Genomic DNA, 22,675 nt, shown 5'->3' with positions numbered 1-22,675 from the left:
CATTGATTTATGCCCTGGGTAAAACTTTACAGAAATTGAACCATAATACTCTATAAATATAAACAAAAAAACATGGCTAAGCTGGTTAAGATACAAATTAGCATATATACAGCGGGTAGATTTTAACCTTCTTCTTTCTATTCATTAAAACTATACATGGAGGCGATTGAGGTGACAAATGAAAATCGTGGCCTGACTTTACACCTGCACATATCAACGTCTGAAACCTGTTTAAATGAGTTAACATCACCATTAAAATAGTTGGAAAAGGAACTTAATACATATGTTAATATTCACACAGTATAACTTGAAGGCCCAGTTCAGCAAGGAAACACGAGGGGCTGAATTTTATTCACGCGCTGTAGTCTGCGGCGGCCGCTTTAAACTCGGCGGCCTTCCAACACAGAAGTGCTGCCGAAGCGCCCCCGCAATATTACATTTAAACTGAGGGGGCGGAGCAGCCATCTCTGATGATGTAGACGGGGCGGCTGCCCGCGCGCGTCCCTGGCAACGGCAGCCGGCACCATTGCGCAGGCGCTGGTGCCATTTTTAAAGGGCTTTAAGCCCTTCACACAGATATAAATTTATAAAGGCACAGTAGTTCCGATTTTTATTAAATAAACATTTATGTTATGGAGGACCTTGCCCAACACCCCCAGTGGTCTTTTAACTGGCCCTCATTGACAAAAATCACTTTATTCCCTACCCGAACTTCCCCCCCCCCCCCCCCCAATTTCTATCATTTTCCCCTCAACCCCTTCCCACCATCCACACAACCAATAAAAGTTGTTGTCCCTGCTCCCCCACCCCTCCCGCCCTGAAAATTTTATTCCTCCCCCTCCCCCTCCAGGTTCTCGCCTCGGAACTCCATACGGAGTTCTGAAGGCGCGCGAAGGACGAACGGCAGCTGTAAAATTGGCGTGGGATGGCTGCCGCCTGCAGGTAAGTTTATTTACATACCATTATTGTTAATTTACATATTTTATATGAAGGGCCCGCTGCCGTGCGGCGGGGGAGGGCTGCACCAAGGTCCCCCCCCCCAACCGGGGGTCGAGGCAGGCCTCTCCCTGCAGAATTGTACCGGCCTCCCTCGCCGCGACCCATGGCGTTGAGGGGCTGGCAAAATTCAGCCCAAGATGTGGACAAAGTAAACTAAATGGACGAAACTGGAGAATTAAAAGAAGGAATGCTCACCCTCCAGACAGAAACTATTAAACTTGTTGCAGAGGATCTAAAACTGTTCAGATATTTTTGGAAGGCTTGACATTCTCATCAGCATTACTTCCATCAAAGAGGCGAGGCCTTTTAAACTGCCTCGGTGCTATCTCAATACACAATCTAAACTGTTTTTAAATGATTATTGTGGGCTCAGTCTACATTCCACAGTAATTAATTAATCAGAATTAAGATTAGGATTGTAATTTATTGCAACACGCAAATACAGCTAGCAGCGACCTTGTAGCTTAGCAATACAACACTGGCTTTTCAGTTTGGCAAGGTTCAGTTCGCTCAGATCTACCTGGCATAGTGGAAATAAGCTTGTCTTTCTCTGTTCATTATTTCAGGTTGCTGGCAATAGTGAAATGTTCTGATCCGATTTAAAGGAGCACTAAACTGACAGTAGTGGTCTCCTCATATTACAGTTTTATTTATTTTATAGCATATAAGGAGCCCTGTTTCACAGCACCTTCTTAGAAGTTGCTTCAATATAAACCCCAGTCCTGGTTATTACAATCTTTACAGTGTAATATTGCAGTTAGAATATTTGATACAAAGAAAACAAATAGAAATCTTTGTGCTATCACCTTAGAACATCTTTCTTTCCAGTTAGGCTGCAATATGCAGAAGCTTTAAAACTTACAAGTCTTGTTCAATCCAGAGACCTGCGGAAAATTGTACGTTTTGTTGGCATCACCGGAGAAACCCGAAGTATTCGCTTGCTTCTTCGGAGCCTATGCTTCCAAATTGCTGAAATATACAATAAAGCAATACATTTCTCCGAGGTATGTAACTAAATATAAAATATCTTAAAGTTAATTTTCATCTTCAGTACCTGGGCACTAATCTAGAGGAATGGATCGCCCAACCATTTTAAAAATGGCCCAATTTTCATCCCATTGATTCCAACAGGGTGGAAATCAAGCTGGTTCTACACAGGGTTGGCAATCTGCTCTGCCAAATTACTGTCCAGGACATGAAGGTGAAAATTACCCTTACACTAAAGAATAGCTTTCTAACCTCCAACCTTACAGTTAAATACTGCAACAATATTGTATGCAAATGTTTTATAATCCAGTTACTAAAAATATGAATATTGCAGTCAATATTTTAATTTCAATTTTGGCTACATTAATTTAAGTGGAGGTTGACTCAAGTCATTTCAGTGAGAAACTCAAATGTGTTAAATCTTCATTATCTTATCTGAAATGACCATGGAGCTAGATTAGAAAGACTCAATCTTCAGTTTCATTGCCCTTTATTGTCAGTTCTTGGCTGCCACAGACATGTACGATAATCATAGAGTCATAGAGTCATTTACGGCATAGAATTAGGCCATTTGTCGCATGCCGGCTCTCCCCAGAGTAATCCAGTCAGTCCCACACCCCCGCATGATCCCCATAGACCTGCAATTTTATTCCTTCAAATGTCCATTCAATTTCCTTTTGAAATCATTGACTGTCTCCTCCTCCACCACATTCGTGGGCAGTGAGTTCCAGGTCATTACCATTCACTGCGTAGAAAAGCTCTTTCTCACATTCCCCCTGCATCTCTTGGCCAAAACCTTCAGTCTGTGTCCTCTAGTCCTTGTACCATCAGTTAATGGGAACAGTTTTTCCTTGTCTAACTCATAATCTTGTACGCTCCTGTCAAATCTCCCCTCAATCTCCTTTGCTCCAGGGAGAACAACCCCAGCTTTTCCAACCTAACCTTGTCGCTAAAATCTCCCATCCCTGGAACCATTCTGGGAAATCTCCTCTGCACCCTGTCAAGGACCCTCACATCCTTCCTAAAGTGTGGTGACCAGAACTGGATGCAATATTCCAGTTGTGGCCTAACCACAGCTTTATAAAGGTGCAGCATAACTTCCCTACTTTTGTACTCAATACCTCTATTTAGGAATCCCAAGATTCCATATTCTTTGCAAACCACCCTCTCAATAAATCCTGCCACGTTTGGAGATCGATGCACATGAATTCCCTGGTCCCTCTGTTCCTGCACACTCTTTAGAATGGCACCATTAAGTCTATATTGCCTCTCCCTATCCCTTCTGCCAAAATGCATCACCTCACACTTGTCTGTATTAAATATCATCTGCCACTTGTCTGCATTTTCTGCGAGCCTATGTTCTGTTACAGGTGGTTGGTATCATCCTCACTGTCACACCTTCAGGTTTAGTATCTGTGGCAAATTTTGAAATTCTACTCTGTATTGGCCATGTGAGCCGCATGGAAGATGGCAGGATCCCCAAAGACACATTGTACAGCGAGCTCGCCACTGGTATCAGACCCACCGGCCGTCCATGTCTCCGTTATAAAGACGTCTGCAAACGCGACATGAAATCGTGTGACATTGATCACAAGTCGTGGGAGTCAGTTGCCAGCATTCGCCAGAGCTGGCGGGCAGCCATAAAGACAGGGCTAAATTGTGGCGAGTCGAAGAGACTTAGTAGTTGGCAGGAAAAAAGACAGAGGCGCAAGGGGAGAGCCAACTGTGCAACAGCCCCAACAAACAAATTTCTCTGCAGCACCTGTGGAAGAGCCTGTCACTCCAGAATTGGCCTTTATAGCCACTCCAGGCGCTGCTTCACAAACCACTGACCACCTCCAGGCGCGTATCCATTGTCTCTCGAGATAAGGAGGCCCAAAAGAAAGAAAGAAAAGAAAGAACTCTGTATTGCAAGACCCAAATTGGGGGAGGTGGTAGCGTAGTGGTAATGTCACTGGACCAGTAATCCAGAGGCCCAGGCTGATGGTAGTTGGAATTTAAATTCAATTAATTAAAAAAATCTGTAATTGAAAGCTAGTCTTAGTAATAGTGCCATGTAACTATCATTGTTTCTCATAAAAACCCATCTGGTTCACTAATGCCCTTTCGGGAAGGAAATCTGCTGTCCTTACCTGATCTGGCCTACATGTGACTCCAGAGCCACAGCAGTGTGGTTGACTCTTAACTGCCCTCTGAAATGGCCTAGAAAGCCACTCAGTTGTCGAGGGCAATTAGGGATGGGCAACAAATGCTGGCCTTGCCAGTGGCGCCCACATCCCATGAAAGAATAAAAAATAAATTTATATAGTAAAAAAAGCAGTGGTCCGAGCACTGAACCTTGGGGAACACCACTGTCTACCATCCTCCATTCTGAAAAACAACTATTTACCACAGCTCCGTGTTTTCTGTCCTTGAGCCAATTTTGTATCCAATTGGACACTGACCCTCCTATTCCTTGATCCTCACTTTTGCGAACCAGCCTTTTATGTGGTACTTTATCAAATGCTTTCTTAAAATCAATATAGACAACATCCACCATATTCCCTTCATCAACCTTGTCTGTTACTTCATCAAAAATTTCAATTAGATTAGTCAAGCTTTTCCAAATCCGTGTTGGCTATCTTTAATTAACTCAAACCTCTCCAAGTGCCAGTTGATTCTTTTCCCTGATTATTGTTTCTAAAACATTACCCACCACGAATGTTAAAATGGCTTTTTTTTATTCATTCCTGAGATGTGGGCATCGCAGGCTAGGCCAGCATTTATTGCCCATCCCTAATTACCCTTGAGAAGGTGGTGGTGAGCTGCCTTCTTGAACCGCTGCAGTCCCTGTGGGTACACCTACAGTGCTGTTAGGAAGGGAGTTCCAGGATTTTGACCCAGCAGCAGTGAAGGAACAGTGATATAGTTCCAAGTCAAGATGGTGTGCCACTTCAAGGGGAACTTGCAGGTGGTGCTGCCCTTGTCCTTCAAGGTGGTAGAGGTTGCGGGTTTGGAAGGTGCTGTCTAAGGTGCCTTGGTGCGTTGTTGCAGTGCATCTTGTAACTGGTACACACTGCTGCCACTGTGCATCGGTGATGGAGGGAGTGAATGTTTGTGGATGGGGTGCCAATCAAGCAGGCTGCTTTGTCTTGGATGGTGTCGAGCTTCTTGAGTGTTGTTGGAGCTGCACCCATCCAGGCAAGTGGAGAGTATTCCATCACACTCCTGACTTATGCCTTGTAGATGGTGGACAGGCTTTGGGGAGACAGGAGGTGAGTTACTCACCACAGGATTCTAGTCTCTGACCTGCTCTTGTAGCCATGGTATTTATATGGCTACTCCAGTTCAGCTTCTGGTCAATGGTAACCCCCAGGATGTTGATAGTGGGGGATTCAGTGATCGTATTGCCTTTGAATGTCAAGGGAGATGCTCTCTTGCTTGAGATGGTGTGGCATGAATGTTACTTGCCAATTATCAGCCCAAGCCTGGATATTGTCCAGGTCTTGCTGCATTTCTACATGGACTGCTTCAGTATCTGGGGAGTTGTGAATGGTGCTGAAATCCCCACTTCTGACCTTATGATTGAAGGAAGGTCATTAATGAAGCAGCTGAAGACCGTTGGGCCTAGGACAATACCCTGAGGAACTTCTGCAGTGATGTCCTGGAGCTGAGATGATTGATTCGAACAACCACAGACATCTTCCTTTGCGCTAGGTACGACTCCAACCAGCGGAGAGCTTTCCCCCGATTCCCATTGACTCCAATTTTGCTAGGGCTCCTTGATGCCATACTCGGTCAAAAGCTGCCTTGATATCAAGGGCAGTGACCCTCACCTCACCTTTTCAGTTCAGTTCAGTTCTTTTGTCCATGTTTGAACCAAAACTGTAATGAGGCCTGGAGCTGAGTGGCCTTCGCGGAACCCAAACTGAGTGTCACTGAGCAGGTTATTGCTAAGCAAGTGCTGCTTGATAGCACTGTTGACGATACCTTCCATCACTTTATTGATGATTGAGAGTAGACTGATGGTAATTGGCCGGGTTGGACCTGTCCTGCTTTTTGTGTACAGGACATACCTGGGCAATTTTCCACATTGCTGGGTGGATGCCAGTGTTGTAGCTGTACTGGAACAGCTTGGCTAGGGGCGCGGATAGGGGCTTGTAGTTGCTAGGACTGTCCCTGTACCCTTTCTTCAATAAGAGTGTCACATTTGCCACTCTCCAATCCTCTGGCACCTTCCCATTTCTAGGGAAGATTGGAAGATTATGGCAAGCCCTTCCATTAACTTCACCCCCACTTCCTTTAGCAACCTGGGATGCAAGCCATCCGGACCAGGTGACATCCACTCTAAGCATAACCCGCCTTTCCAGTACCTCCTCACTCAATTTTTACTTTATCCATTGCCTCTACTCTCTCCGCTTCCACTGATATTTTGTCAGATTCCATTTCCTTAGTGAACACTGATACAAAGTACTCATTATGTATTCTAGCCTTGCCCTGTGCCTCTTAGCATTTTTTACCCTCTTTGTCCCTAATAGGCCTCACTTTACCTCTTACAACCCGCTTTCTATTTACATGCTATTAGAAAATTTTGGGGTTTCCTTTTATGTTGACTGCGATTCTATTCTCATATTTTCTCTTTGCCTGTCTTATTTTCCTCTTCATTTCCCCTCTCAACTTATTGTATTTGGCCTGGTTCTCACTTGAAGAATTCACCTGACATGCATAGTAAAGCCTCCAAAGACTGATGTTCATTGCATTTCTCACACCATCTACAGTTGCTTGAGATTGGCTATCTCACTGCCTATGGCAATGCATCCAGGGGCTCAGACTTCAGACATTCAAGCTCCCAACTAAGCAGGTGATGTGGGTTTGATGAGCATTGAACTAAGTAATACTGCAACAGTGGCGAGTTCTCATAAGAATATTTCACACATTAGTCCTTCTTGACCTGGGATTGGAGATTGAAGATTGTGAATCTCTCCACTGAATCTGCAGAGTGAAGAAGCAATGATTTCCTGTTTTATCGGGTTGGATTTTCCCCTGAAGTGGTATCTGGGTGGCTGGTGGGCAGAATGAGTTGGCTAGCCAGTTGTCCTTCTGGGAGGCCTGGTCTATTTTGAGCAGTACCCTATTTTGCATCGGGTGGTGGGCTAGGGCCAGAATCCAAGTGCTCTGGGACAGCCCAATGACTTCAGGCTGCTGCAGTATCAGGTGTCTCAGGTAGCCTCTGAGCTGGAAAAAGGTGGGTTCCTGCAAGGGGCCCTAATCAAGAGAACCCAGAATGGCAGAGACCTACACTAGGTTTTGGGGGATGGGGGGATTGAGGGGCTGCAGGAATGCTCCTCGGAGCCCACAAAAATGAAGATGTGCTTGCCTTTCAGGACGTCTTAGGCCGGACTACCACCAAATCAGTCCAAAAATGGCATTAGGCTGCTATTGATATCATAGGACCCTGATTTGAATATTTTAATGAGCTAGCCACCCTCTTTAGGCAGCAGTTTGGACTCCCTATTCAGAGGACCCTAGCAAAATGGTGGGTGGCCACCACAATGGCAGCAACAAGATGGCAAGTTTTAACATTCCATTTTTACGTTGCTACCAGTCCGTTTTCATCAAGACTGAAAATTCAGTTCATAGAATATAGTCATGGTTTTAATAAACAATGATATTAATCTTTCTACTAGCTCTACCAAACACCTTCGGTTCTACAGAGAAAAACAATAATCCTGTTCTTTGCTTAGGATTTTTCAGGGCTGTTAAATGAGTTTACTTCGCTGCTGGAGTTTGCTACTGAAGACAAGCCTCTCTTGATCACTTTGGATGGCTTGGAGGAATTGTCTGATGACTACAACGCTTGGAACCTTTCCTGGTTGCCAAAAGAACTGCCAAAAAATGTCTATTTCATTGTTTCCATGTCAGTCGAGGAGAATCAAGCGGCGCTAAAGGTAATAAAATGTGCTAAGCAACGAAGGTTGACTAATTGACTTACTGTACTGTTTCCACAAATCAGCTTGGACATGTTTGTAAATGTGGCTATGTTTAGATCTCTAATATCATTCAATGGTCACAGCTCAATAAAAGCAACTGAAAGGTTATCGGTCATTAGTTTGTACTCTGGCATTCACTGTGCCAAATATCAATGCAGCACAATTAATCTTATAGAGCTCAATCTCTAAAACTACATGGAGCATTTAAAGTTCAGTTATAAAATTGGTGCTTTTCTGACAGCGTAGTGAACACAATATTAATTTATTAATACATCTTTTGTTAAAACTGGGTCTGTGGATAAATATTTGAGTGGTGCAGTGTTCTAATTGATGGGTGGAAAAGTGGGTGGATTGCTGCATAAGATGATGCAAAGTGGCTTACCCTGTAGGCACAGAGGTCCTCTCCTCAAAGGACATTTGGGCACCCTGCCTGTCACGGAGTGGGGACCGTACTGTATGTATATGCCACCTTTGATGCTGTTCAATCCTATGGACCCTGTAGTCCAAGAAATTTTCTGTGCTTCATCAAGGTGATGCTCCCTTTCCACAGGGAAAGTGACGGGCATGTTATCCATGCAAATACCCGTCACCTACAATGACAGGCAACAGAGATTTTAATTCTGGGCTGCTAACTCCTTGTCACGAAGGGTTGTATTGTGCACCAGTAATTGGTCAGAAGCATTTTTCTGAGTGTTGTGTTCAGTTGTAGGTGTCCTCTTCATGACACACATCTTCCAGCATCACTGGCCATATTTATCTGATCAAGTGGTAAGTTGGGATATCCTAATTATTTTCAGGGCCATGGTGGCAAACAATGAAAAGCTTGTTGAAGGTTAGAATTACAGAAATACTCATATGTGTTTTCTTCCACATTTTTTGGTGAGCTGAATGCCTGACCTGTACAGAAACAAACCCATTGTGCTTGAGAGTCTGCAAGTCAAGTTACTGTTCATGAAATGGATACATGCACAATTCTGTTTGTCTGACATGGAGTGAATAATCTCTCCCGACATGGACAACCCCTTCCCCCATACTTACCTAAGTCCAAAAAGGTTAGACGCAGGTTGGCAAAGCAAATTGTGTGCTGGTGTTTAACCAGCTAAAACTGCACAGCTTAACAGTACAGAGTATGTTGCTTGTCCAGCAAGGACCACCCTACCTATTAGGGCATTGGCAAACTGGGTTTTCCAGAGCCAAGTGAGCATAATGATTCACTGGATAGCACATTGATAACAAAACTCCTGAAAACTGCCAAACATTAGGTTGGTATTAAAAATAGGAAATGATTTGGGCTAAATATTGGTGATTCACCTAGCAGTGAAATGTAGGCTTGTGTTAATTATTTTTCTAATCTCACTGGTGTCAGCTAGGAAAGATGCTGACTTGGAGGCCTGACACTTCCCCATAGGAAAAGATTATCTTACATGGTTAGATTGGTGGATAAGTCACTCGGAACTAGTCTTACAGTGCCATGGATACATTTCAATCTATCTGCCATCCTCTTGCCAGAGATAAGTATATCAGGGAGGAGAAATATTAAGAGGAGAAGGGAGCAAAGATAATGAAGAATTCAGGAAGAAAGATTGTTTGCCAAGAGGGTGGAAGGTGACATGTTTTGAGGCCTTCAACAATACTCGCTGAAATTGGTAGAAAATGTGGCAGAAATGGCCTGAGCTGACTTTAATTTCCTCTCCCACCCACTCATACAAATAAGGACTTAAACTCTGCTGAGCACCTTCCGTGATTGTATGCTTGAGATTTATAACGTATTATGTCTATATGAAATACATTTTGTCACTTTGGTTTGATATTCCAGTACATCCTATCATTGATTACATAAACTAATGTCAAGGGGAAAGTCTTTTTTATCAGTGAGGTTCTTGTATTGATTTAATAAGGGAGTGAAGCAGATTTGTAACAAAGTCTCAACTCTTTAAACAGAAGTTGAAAGAGCATGGGAATATTCTTCACATCCCACCACTCAGTTCCATGGAAATAGAGACAATAATCAGTCATTGGTTAGAAAAAGACCACCGAAGACTATCAGCTGACCAATGGTATTTACTACTGGAAGCCTGCTCTGCCTGTCCTATTCCTCTCTATCTCCAGTGCGCATACAGTGAATCCCTCAACTGGCAATCCTCCATCCCAGCTTCAGACATATTTCTGCCGCAAAGTCTACATCAGTTGTATTCTGTGATTCTTAGCAGATTGGAGAAAGAACATGGAGAAGAGCTTGTGAGGAAAGTAGCAGGGTTACTGACATTGTCAAGAAATGGTATCACGTTTGATGAAATGACTGACCTTCTATCCTTGGACCAGATGGTCATGCAGGAGATCCAGCAGTTCCAAAATGTTTCTCTTTCTAAGTTCCCTCTGGTGATCTGGATTAAACTTCAACGAGACTTGAAAATTCACATAGTAGAGTGCAGGACCGACAACGCTTATACATTTAACTGGGCTCATTCTGCACTGAAACTTAACTGTTTGAAGAGGTACCTCTCATCCAAAGATGCTCAACTATCTTTGCACATGACTATAGCAAGTTATTTTTTGGGGAAACCAACTATTCTCTCAGGAGAGTCAAGCAACTGTGACCAAGAGGAGCTCAACAGTCAACCTCTGGCCTGGGTGTTCAAAAAGGATTTTAAAGTAAACTATGTGTTCAATCGACGGAAACTGAATGGAATTCCTTACCACCTGCTGCAGTCGAATCAAGTAGCGACTCTGATAACTGACTGTCTTTTTAATTTTGAGTTTTTGTTACACAAAGCGTGGAGTTTGTCTATTGTCAGTGTGGAAGAAGACCTGAAAGCAACAATGATACTCGAGAGGTAAGGTGATAAGTTCTATTTAAGGCGAGTAAACCTCAAACATAACCGCCATCAAAAATTATGAGTTCATGCAGGGGACACAAAGTGTCATTTCCATTCTGTAGCAACTTATATCATTTTTTTTATCAATGCACATTCCTCTGGAAACCAGAACTGACAATGTCCCATTGGAGTGAAGTGCCACTTGTTTCTGATCAGATGTGTTTTTTTAGGGTTAAAACTGAGCATAACTCTTTCCTTTCTCCCCAGAGAAGAACAACGGATCAGTTTTAAACACTGGTCAAGGTTTAGATTTGAACTCATCCTTCTGGATGGGAGTCAGCAAGTACCTGCTGGCTGTGCATCTGAAAGAAAGTTATTGTACACATTTTGTCACATCATCTTTTAATCTTTCCTGGATTATGGAATCTATATTATTCCCAAACAACAGAAAATCTCAGTAGTATTGCTTAGGTAGCAAAATATTTTTCTGAAGTTATTATTTATCGTATCCATATGATAACTTAGACCCAATTGATTAAAAGTGTTCTGTCATCCTTGTTTTATGGCAGTATGATTTGTTCATACCTGAATGGATATGGAAGGAGTGTTTATTTAAAGCTGTAGTACTGAGGTTGTTTTCTCCTCCCAACAACTCGCTTCACTTCCATCCTCAGCAGAATGCGTTGACTCCTTACTGAGGTACAGTCACATGACGTTGGCTGCCCTCCATTGCCTTACATAAGTGCCTACTACTCTTGTGTAGGCCTAGACAATGAGTGTCAGTAGACTGTTTGTTTAATCAGCTGAGCCCAATTTTTTCCTTACCCAGTATTCGCACTTAGACTCTCAACAATAGCTGCTCGATAATGGTCAGGAGGTGAAATGTTGACTGAATTTTCCCTTCCCTAATCCAAAGCTTTGAGGCCAATTGGAGCATTTCTATCATGGTTCTTAATAAAATCACCAAACCTAGCACAGACTGGATATTTAAACCAAGACCTTCATATTCACTATGGCTCAATTGCTCAATAGATAAACCCAAAGAGTCATTGGGAAGGCCTACAGTGTCAAGTTTCAAACATTTAGTAGATAGATAATGGGCTGTATGCAATAATTGGACAAGTGTGCATTTGGCTGAATGTTGCAATTGATGGTAAATGTCCTACTACCAGTATTCCAAGCACTTTGTATTTCTTAAGTAAAAGCAAAATACTGCGGATGCAGGAAATCTGAAATAAAAACAGCAAGTGCTGGAAATACTCAGCAGGGCTGGCAGCATCTGTGGAGTGAGAAACAGAGTTAACGTTTCAGGTCAGTGACCTTTCATTAGAACTGTTCCTTCACTGTCGCTGGATCAAAATCCTGGAACTCCCTCCCTAATAGCACTGTGGGTGAACCTACAGCACATGGACTGCAGCAGTTCAAGAAGTCAGCTCACCACCACCTTCTGAAGGGCAATTAGGGATGGGCAATAAATGCTGGCCTTGCCAGCGACGCCCACATCCCAGGAATTAATTTTTTTAAAAGCCCTGCTACAAAGCCCTGCTACTGGTCATGTTCTCAGTTATTGGTATCCCAATGATGGCAAACATTGTCTCCTCCATTGGGTGAGGGCATGCATCCGTACCTGTCCCCCGCTGGTTCAGTGCTGCTGCCTCCTGTTTTGCCCCACCTAGTCCTGCAAGAACGAGGAAAATGTGTCAGTGAGTGTGGTGCAATCTGTTTGGGTGATGTGCCTGTCATGGTTGAATAGTTGGCACTGTGTGCAGGCTGTGAGAGGTGGGTGTGAGGCTTGCAATAGTGCTAGGTGCGTGAGAGTGAGGTGAATCTATGAATGTGAGGTATGAGTTGTGATTGATAGATACTGTTGGTAGCTGAGTGAAGTGGGTGTGGTGAATTAAGCAGTCTGAGATTAGTGGTTCATTTAGTAGGATATTGCATTTGAAGATAAATTCACTGACCTTGACCACTCATGTGAGGTCATTGAACTTCTTTCGGCACTGCATCTAGGTCCTTGAGACTCCACAGATTGTATTAACCATGATGGCTATCTGCTCCCATTGCCTTCTCAGAGTTTGTCCGGAGGGAGCCCTGGCCCCCTATGGCTAGAGGACATCTCTCCTCCTGTCCACCTCCTGCATTAAGGCCTGCATTGCTGCGCCTGAGAATCTTGGAGTGTGTTCTCTCCCCTATTGCACCATAATTCACTCTTTTTCCTGCTCAGACCCTCTTCCACAAATATTTCTAGCACCTGCTCCAGCCAGGCTGGCTTTAAGTAGTTCAGGTTAGTTTTATGTGATGCTAGCCTCTCTGCCCCCTGCTGAGGCTACAGACACTCAACAGCGCATTTAGTACTGGACTGCATGCTACCATCATTTAAATTAGCAGGCAGCACAAAGTTTGAAAGGAAATGCATAGACTAATCTTTCATCGTGATCCCTGTTTCTGTTTTTGGTAGCTATTGTATTTTCCCCCCAGACTCTTATTCTAAGCACTCTGAAGGATGTTAAGAATATATTTTCCAAAACAGATATTTTATCTTTTCAGCCTCATCCCACTTAAGCCATCGAAAGTGGCATAGCAGATTTAGGAGACTGAAAGCTTCTTACACCCACATGAATATGTCAAGATAAAACATTTGCTCAATTTGTAATTTGACTCGCTCCACTTCTATTTAATACTAATTGTTTATTGTATCCAACAACAAAATAAGTTGACTTTAACTCAACACATGATTTTCTTGGCTGCATTAAAATGTACTAGAATTTTATTGTGCACTCATCTAATTTGTCACGAAAGTTTGTGAAGTAGGAGTTTTGACCCTTTGGAGTTAGACTCAATAGAACTCCATCCCCTTTTCCTACTCATTTTAAATTGCCTGCTTATCAATTCCCAACTCTCTCTCAACTGAGATCACCTTATTAGTTAACTCTTCTCACATTTATCTGACATTTCTTTTGAGCCCACATTCCAAATGCTCACATTTTATGTTTCTTGGCTTTCTAACCAAAAGCTCCTTTCAGATCATATAAAAACTGTGCTAGTGATGCTGGCTGCAAACAAACAGGTCTACTCCAGCCAGCTGCAAACCAAAAGTAGGCTAACTGGGATTCACTAGGGCTGGTGGCTGGAAAGACCTGTTTGTGCTGGGTCTTGCTGGCTGCCAGCTTTAGAGAATCTTGGCTCATTTACTTTCTCTTTGGAGCTGTCTGTAAGATATCTCTGAGTCCTAGGCTAATGCCACTGGCCTGGATACAATATGAATGCAGTAGTTTATAGACTTATTGAAACTGCACCTTCTGGGTCTGGTAAATGTTTCTTGTTGTGCTTCCGCCAGATTACTGGATATGGTATGTATGGCTGGAATTTTACGGCCCCCCCAAAGAGCAGGAAGGTGGCAGGGGGTGGGGGGCATAAAATGGAGCGGGAGACTCGCGGGGCCCTTCCTGACCCACTCCCACCTCTGCCACCACTTTATGCAGGGTGGCAGTGGTGAAAAGCGGCCTGCCCGCCCCAGGCCAATCAAGGCCCTTAATTGGCCACTTAACCACCACTTAAGGGCCTCTGCCCACTGTCAGGAAGATTTTACCCATGGCCGGTCGGGCAGCCCAGGCCTGAGAGAAACCTCCTGACAAAAGCAGACGGCTCTCTGATGGCCTGGGGAGGGGGGCCCTCATGATCAGGCACCCTGTGCCTGACGGAGGGCCACCCCGCCGCTGCCCCAACCACCCCCGCACCCAACATGCTCCCTCCCATCCCCCCAATTGACCACCTTTCTCTCGCCTGACCGATCACCTTCGGTGAGGCACCAAAAATGTACCTTGGTTCCGGGGCTCCCCGACATCTTCTTGTGGAAGCTGGACTGCAGTCCCAGCAGTGGCCACAGTTCCCAGTAGCGCTGCTGGAACAGAGAGCTGCCGGCCCTCTGATTGGCCAGCAGCTCCATTAGGTGGGACTTCCTGCTTCAATGAGGTGGAAGTCCCGCCTCAGACCCATTAAAGGCCTGGAGACCGCAAAATGTCGTCCAGATCCCCAGGCCAGGCAGAGGTGGGTTCCCGTCCACCAAGGGTTAAATTCTGGCCTATATCTAATTTATCTCAGAGTAATGCAGATCTCACGCTTGCATTAAATCACCAACTGGTTTATTTACAGCACATTAAACTACATTATTTCTAACACAATTTCAGTCCTTGTCTTTGCAGAGTGTTTTCTGTACAACATCCAACTGTGTGTGTTTTAGTTTCACTTCTGACGCTGCAGCCTCACCCATAGGCCCAATCAAAAACAGTGAACACAGATAAGTAGACAGACTAATACAATCAAACCCTGACCAATCAAACACTACATTTCTCTGTTGATTGAGGGATAAATATTGGCCAGGACACCAGAGAGAACTCCCCTGTTCTTCAAAATCATGCCATAGGATCTTTTATGTCCACCTGTGATCTCAGACAGGGCTTCGGTTTAATGCCTCATCCAAAAGATAGAACCTGTTGATAGTGCAGCACATTTGGAGCTGAAATGGACAAAGTAAATGATGAATTTGGGGGTGAGAACAGAAAGTGCCGGAAACACTCAGCAGGTCTGGCAGCATCTGTGTAGAGGGAAACAGAGTTAACGTTTCAGGTCTGTGACCCTTCATCAGTTGGAAATGTAACAATCTTTGAGCAAGTGAAAGGGGAGAGGGGGGAAGAAGAACAAGAAGGAAGGACTGTGATAGGACGGAGGGGGGAAGAGATTAAATGACAGATGTCATGGAACAGAATGCAAATGGAGTGCAAAATAGTTATAGTGAAAGACAAAGCAAGAGTCTAGGGAGAGTGCTAATGCCAGAATAATGAACAGCTCTGTACGAATGCAAAAACATGAAAAACAAATTTAAGGCTAGCACATGTTTAAAAATAAATAATTAAAAAGAAACTATATATAAAAATAATAAATAAACAAAAAATAATGGGGCTCGTGGTCTGAAAGTATTTGACTCAATATTGAGTCCAGAATTTGGGGATGACTGAGCTAATTTGTTATAATTGGAATTTCATTTAAGAAAAAGAAAGAAATCCTTTCATGACCTCATGACCTCCCAAAGCACTTTCCAGCCAATGAAGTACTTTTTGAAGTATAATCACTATTGTAATGCAGGAAAAGCAGAAGCTAATTTGTGCACAGCAAGCTGCCACAAACAGCAATAGGATAATGACCAGATAATCTGGGGTTTTTTAATGATGTTGATTGAGGGATAAATGGGGATAACTCCCTTGCTCTTCTTCGAAATAGCGTCATAGGATCTTTTACATCCACTTGCGAGAGCAGACAGGATCTGAGTTTAACACCTCATCCTAAAAATGGCACCTCTAAAAAATGCACCACTCCCTCAGTGCTGCATTGGAGTATCAGCCTAGATTCTGTGCTCAAGTCTTTGAAGTGGGACTATGAACCCACAATCTTCTGAATCAGAGGCCAGAGTGCTACCAGCTGAGCCATGGCTGACACTGTAAAGGTAGAACTTGTAAAAGCTATTGGAGGAAAATCATGTTCTCTTTGAGTGGACTGCAAGTCTGTATTTCTGCAAGTGAAAGCACAGTGGCACAGTCCTTCACAACTCTGAGCTTGGCACCAATATCCTGAGCAAAACTATTTGGTTCTGTTGTATGACTTTAAATATTATAATGAGTCACTCAGCAGTAGCTGTGGAAGAATTAATCCTCGAAAGCTTGCAGTAACTATTTCTTTAATTAATGCAGTGGCTCTTGGAGTGAGGAAACTCAAAACTTGTGGGGCATCATAAACAAATTCCAATGGTTTTTGGCACAATTGAAAGAGTGTCCAGGAAGAAAAATCTACATCCTAGAGTTTTCATTATCTTCCGGAAGATATAGCGTACTTCAGAATATTAAGTGTTAACTAATGGCATCTTTAAGTTTACTTCAGTTAATTATTGTGTTCTTTGGCTATGGAATTTGCAATTATAAGCAAAGAACAAATTGCATTAATTTAAGTGCAAGCATTGTTCTAATCTATCATAATTTGGCTTAGTAATCTAAATACTTTCAGTGCTTAACATTTCACCTAATTTCGCCAGCGGTCATCTTTTGAAAAAGGCTCTATGGCTCCCCAGTGGCTCTGTTGGTTAAGGCAATGAGTAGCTCAATAATATAGACCAAGGAAGTTTCAAATTTGATCAGTGATATGTGATGAGTTATGTATTCGCAGCTAGGGCAACAGTAGGGACTCTACAATTAATCTTGACACTACTGTCTTAGAGAGGAGAATATTGGCCATTTCTTTCTTACTCCTGAGGAGAAAGAGGTCTTCAAGATGTCTGTCATTGCAGATCAAGAGTAGAGTCATGGGCTGGAATTAACCTGGGCTGGGAGGTGTGGGGGATATAAAATCGTATGGGATGTGGGGCGGGTGGCTGTGCTATTTTACCAGCAGTGGGGGAGGTGGCAAACAGCCCGGCCGCCTCATGCCAATTGAGGCCCTCGAGTGGCCACTTCAGCAGCTGAGGATGCGGCTTCCTGGTGGACTGGTGAGGTGCTCTCCTTATCAGGTATTTGTGCCCCATGGAGTATCCGTCTCCCAGTGGCACTGCTGGGACTGAAGAGCTGCTGGCCTTCTAAATGGCCGGCAGCTCTTGGAGGCGGGACTTGCTGTCTCAGAGGGGCAGAAGCCCTGACCAAGGCCAATTAAGGGACTGGGCCATGCAAAATAGCAGCATGGCTTCCAGGTCTGGTGGAGATGGGCTCTTCTCTGACTTTTCAGCCAGTGGACAGGGCCACCGCCTCAATGTTAAATTCTGGCCATCGAGTCATTATGGCACAGGAAGAAGCCATTCGGCCCATTGAGTCCAATCAGTCCCATTTTCCCCGTTTTATCCCCATAGCCCTGCAAGTTTATTTCTCTCAAGTGCCCATCCAATTTCCTTTTGAAATCATTGATTGTCTCTGCTTCCACCACCCTCATAGGCAGTGAGTTCCAGGTCATTCCCACTCACTGTGTAAAGGAGTTCTTCCTCACATCCCCCTTGGCATCTCTTGGCCAAAATCGTAAATCTGTGTTCCGTAGTCCTTTCACCGTCAACTAATGGGAACAGCTTTTCTTTGTCTGCCTTATCTCCTTCTTCTTCTTTGGCCTCCTGGTCTCGAAAGATAATGAGTAAGCGCCTCAAGGTGGTCAGTGGTTTGTGAAGCAGCGCCTAGAGTGGCTATAAAGGCCAATTCTAGAGTGACAGACTCTTCCACAGGCGCTGCAGATAAAATTGGTTGTCGGGGCTGTTACACAGTTGGCTCTCTCCTTGCGCTTCTGTCTTTCTTCCTGCCAACTGCAAAGTCTCTTTGACTCGCCACTCTTTAGCCCTGCCTTTATGGCTGTTCGCCAGCTCTGGCGATCACTGGCAACTGACTCCCACGACTTGTGGTCAATGTCACAGGACTTCATGTCGCATTTTCAGACGTCTTTAAAGTGGAGACATGGAGGGCCAGTGGGTCTGATACCAGTGACAAGCTTGCCGTACAATGCATCCTTGGGGATCCTGCCATCTTCCATGCGGCTCACATGGTCAAGCCATCTCAAGCGCCGCTGGCTCAGTAGGGTGTATATGCTGGGGATGTTGGCCGCCTCGAGGACTTCTGTGTTGGAGATACGGTCCTGCCACCTGATGCCAGGGATTCTCCGGAGGCAGTGAAGATGGAATGAATTGAGACGTCGCTCTTGGCTAACATACGTTGTCCAGGCCTCGCTGCCGTAGAGCAAGGTACTGAGGACACAGGCTTGATACACTCGGACTTTAGTGTTCCGTGTCAGTGTGCCATTTTCCCACACTCTCTTGGCCAGTCTGGACATGGCAGTGGAAGCCTTTCCCATGCGCTTGTTGATTTCTGCATTGAGAAACAGGTTAATGGTGATAGTTGAGCCTAGGTAGGTGAACTCTTGAACCACTTCCAGAGCGTGGTCACTGATATTGATGGATGGAGCATTTCTATCGTCCTGCCCCATGATGTTCGTTTTCTTGAGGCTGATGGTTAGGCCAAATTTGTTGCAGGCAGCCGCAATCCTGTTGATGAGCCTCTGCAGGTACTCTTCAGTGTGAGATGTTAAAGCAGCATCGTCAGCAAAGAGGAGTTCCCTGATGAGGACCTTCCGTACTTTGGTCTTCGCTCTAAGACGGCAAGGTTGAGCAACCTGCCATCCGATCTTGCGTGGAGGAAAATTCCTTCTTCTGAAGATTTGAACGCATGTAAGAGTAGCAGGGAGAAGAAGATCCCAAACAGTGTAGGTGCGAGAACACAGCCCTGTTTCACACCACTCAGGATAGGAAAGGGGTCTGTTGAGGCACCGCTATGCTGAATTGTGCCTTTCATATTGTCATGGAATGAGGTGATGATACTTAGTAGCTTTGGTGGACATCCGATCTTTGCTAGTAGTCTAAAGAGACCACGTCTGCTGACGAGGTCAAATGCTTTGGTAAAATCTATGAAAGCAACGTAAAGGGGCATCTGTTGTTCGCGGCATTTCTCCTGTAGCTGGCGAAGGGAGAACAACATGTCAATGGTGGATCTCTGCTCGAAAGCCACACTGTGCCTCAGGGTAGACACGCTCAGCCAGCTTCTGGAGTCTGTTTTAAACGACTCGAGCGAAGACTTTCTCCACTATGCTGAGCAGGGAGAGTCCACAGTCGTTGTTGCAGTCACCTTGGTTACCCTTGTTCTTATAGAGGGTGATGATATTGGCATCGCGCATGTCCTGTGGTACTGCTCCCTCATCCCAGCACAGGCAAAGCAGTTCATGTAGTGCTGAGAGTATAGCAGGCTTGGCACAACTGCCAGGCATGCTGCCTTATCTAAACCTGTCTTAATCTTGTACATCTCTATCAAATCTCCTCTCAGTCTCCTTTGCTCCAAAGGGGACAACCGCAGCTTCTCCAAACTAACCTTATAGCTAAAATCCATCCCTGAAAGCATTCTGCTAAATCCCCTCCTCATCGTCTCAAAAACCTTCACATCCTTCCTAAAGTGTGATGATGAGATCTGGATGCATTACACTAGTTCTGGCCTAACCAGAGCTTTATAAAGTTTCAGCATAACTTCCCTGTTTTTGTACTCAATACCTCTATGTATGAAGCACAAGTAATCTTCTTTATGCTTTTCATCCTTATTGAACTGTATTAGAATTTGTGTTATCTTGTTGATCTCTCTCATTTTGTGGCTGATTTCTGCCTCTGTTAGATCCCTTTATGTGCCCTATCAACCAGACCTGGAGAACCACATGCAACCTCCTCCGAGGGTTCTGCCAGTGGCACTCAATTGGCATGTGTGGGTAAACTTATCCTCTGATTGTTCCAATTCTCTCTCTGGCGATATGCCATGACTATGCTCCATACCTGTGGGAGGCATGATTGGGAAATTTGCAGATGACACAAAAATTTGCCATGTAGTTGATAGTGAAGAGGATAGCTGTAGTCTCCAGAATAATTTCAATGGTTTGGTTGAGTGGGCAGAAGTGTGGAGTGATGCATTTAGGGAGGGCAAACAAAGCAAGGGAATACACAATAAACGGGAGGATTTTGAGATGGGTCAAAGAAGTGAGAGACCTTGGAGTGCATGTCCACAGGTCCCTGAAGGTGACAGGACAGGTAGATAGAGTGGTGAAGCAGGCATATGAAATGCTTTCCTTTATTGGCCGAGGTATAGAATACAAATATAGGGATGTAATGTATAAAACGCTGGTTAGGCCACAGCTGGAGTATTAAGTACAGTTCTGGTCAGCGCGTTACAGGAAGGACTTAAATGCTCTGGAGACAGTACAGTGGGAATTTACAACAATGTTGCCAGGGATTGAAAGTTGCAGCTATGAGGAAAAATTGGATAGGCTAGGGTTGTTTTCCTTAGAACAGAGGAGGTTGAGGGGTAACTTAATTGATGTGTACAAAATTGTGAGGGGTCTAGATAGTGTAGACAGGAAGGACCTGTTTTTCCTAGTAGAGAGGTCAATTTTGTTTTATTCGTTCATGGGATATGGGTGTCGCTGACAAGGCCAGCATTTATTGCCCAAAGCTAATTGCCCTTAAGAAGGTGGTGGTGAGCTGCCTTCTTAAACTGCTGTAGTACAGGTGGGGAGGTACATCCACAGTGCTGTCAGGAAGGGAGTTCTATGATTTTGACCCAGCGACAGTGAAGGAGTACCGATTTAGTTCCAAGTCAGGATGGTGTGTGGCTTGGAGGGGAACTTGCAGGTTGTGGTGTTCTGATGCAACTGCTGCCCTTGTCCTTGAAGCTGCTGTCGAAGGAGCTTTGGTGCGTTGCTGCAATGCATCTTGTAGCTGGTATACACTGCTGCCAGTGTGCATCGGTGGTGGAGGGAGTGAATGTTTGTGAATGGGGTGCCAATCAAGCAGGCTGCTTTGTCCTGGATGGTGTCGAGCTTCTTGAGTGTTGTTGAAGCTGCACCCATCCAGGCAAGTGGAGAGTATTCCATCACACTCCTGACTTGTGCCTTGTAGATGGTGGACAGGGTTTGGGGAGTCAGGAGGTGAGTTACTCACCGCAGGATTCCTAGCCTCTGACCTGCTCTTGTTGCCACGATATTTATATGGCTACTCCAGTTCAGGGGGATTCAGTGATCATAATGCCATTGAATGTCAAGGGGAGATAGTTAGATTCTCTCTTGTTGGAGATGGTCTAACCAGGGGGCACAGATTTAAGGTGATTGGTAGAAGGATTAGAGGGGACATGAGGAAAAGCTTTTTCACCCAGCGGGTCAGAGGGTCATAGAGTTATACAGTACAGAAACAGGCCCTTTGGCCCATCACGTCTGTGCCAGCCATCAAGCACCTAACTATTCTAATCCCATTTTCCAGCACTTGGCCCGTAGCCTCGAATGCTGTGGCATTTCAAGTGCTCATCTAAGTACTTCTTCAATGTTGTGAGAGTTTCTGCCTCTACCACCTCTTCAGGCAGTGCGTTCCAGATTCCAACCACCCTCCGGGTGAAAAAATGTTTCCTCAAATCCCCTCTAAACCTCCTGCCCCTTACCTTAAATCTATGCCCCCTTGTTATTGACCCTTCCGCTAAGGGAAAAAGTTTCTTCCTATCTAACCTATCAATGCCCCTCATCATTTTGTACACCTCAATCATGTCCCCCCCTCAGCCTTCTCTGCTCTAAGGAAAACAACCCTAGCCTTTTCAGTCTCTCTTCATAGCTGAAATGCTCCAGCCCAGGCAACCTCCTGGTGAATCTCCTCTGCACCCTCTCCAGTGCAGTCACATCCTTCCCATAGTCTGGTGCCCAGAACTGTACACAGTACTCCAGCTGTGGCCTAACTAGTGTTTTATACAGCTCCATCATAACCTCCCTGCTCATATATTCTATGCCTCAGCTAATAAAGGCAAGTATCCTTTAAACTTTCCTAAAAACCTTATCTACCTGTGCTGCTGCCTTCAGTGATCTATGGACAGGTACACCAAGATCCCTGTGACCCTCTGTACTTCCTAGGGTCCTACCATCCATTGTATATTCCCTTGCCTTGTTAGTCCTCCCAAAATGCATCACCTCACACTTCTCAGGATTAAATTCCATTTGCCACAGCTCCGCCCATCTATACCGTCCTGTAATCTAAGGCCTTCCTCCTCACTATTTATGACATGACCAATTTTCGAGTCATCTGCGAACTTACTGATCATACCTCCTATATTCACGTCTAAATCATTAACGTACACTACAAACAGCAAGGGTCCCAGTACCGATCTCTGCGGTACACCACTGATCACAGGTTTCCACTCGCAAAAACAACCCTCAACCATCATCCTCTGCCTCCTGCCATAAAGCCAATTTTGGAGCCAATTTGACAAATTGCCCTGGATCCCATGGGCTCTTACCTTCTTAACCAATTTCCCATGCGGGACC

At 44.6% G+C, this 22,675-nt stretch overlaps 1 protein-coding gene across 1 annotated transcript in view; it reads left to right on the top strand.

Moving 5' to 3' along the window:
* Positions 1–873: 873 nt before the first annotated feature.
* LOC137368965 (uncharacterized) overlaps positions 874–22,675 on the top strand; it is a 98,842-nt gene continuing 77,040 nt past the window's right edge. The window contains exons 1-3 of the mRNA XM_068029357.1: positions 874–942; positions 7,710–7,913; positions 9,897–10,789. Of these exons, the coding sequence (XP_067885458.1) occupies positions 7,881–7,913; positions 9,897–10,789 (926 nt within the window). The 5' untranslated portion in view covers positions 874–942; positions 7,710–7,880. The remainder of the gene's footprint in view (positions 943–7,709; positions 7,914–9,896; positions 10,790–22,675) is intronic.

This window comes from Heterodontus francisci, chromosome 4 (genome assembly GCF_036365525.1).
Source record: "Heterodontus francisci isolate sHetFra1 chromosome 4, sHetFra1.hap1, whole genome shotgun sequence".
NCBI lineage: Eukaryota > Metazoa > Chordata > Chondrichthyes > Heterodontiformes > Heterodontidae > Heterodontus > Heterodontus francisci.
The sequence above is the reverse complement of the archived record's forward strand: the minus strand, read 5'-3'. Positions and strand labels throughout refer to the sequence as shown.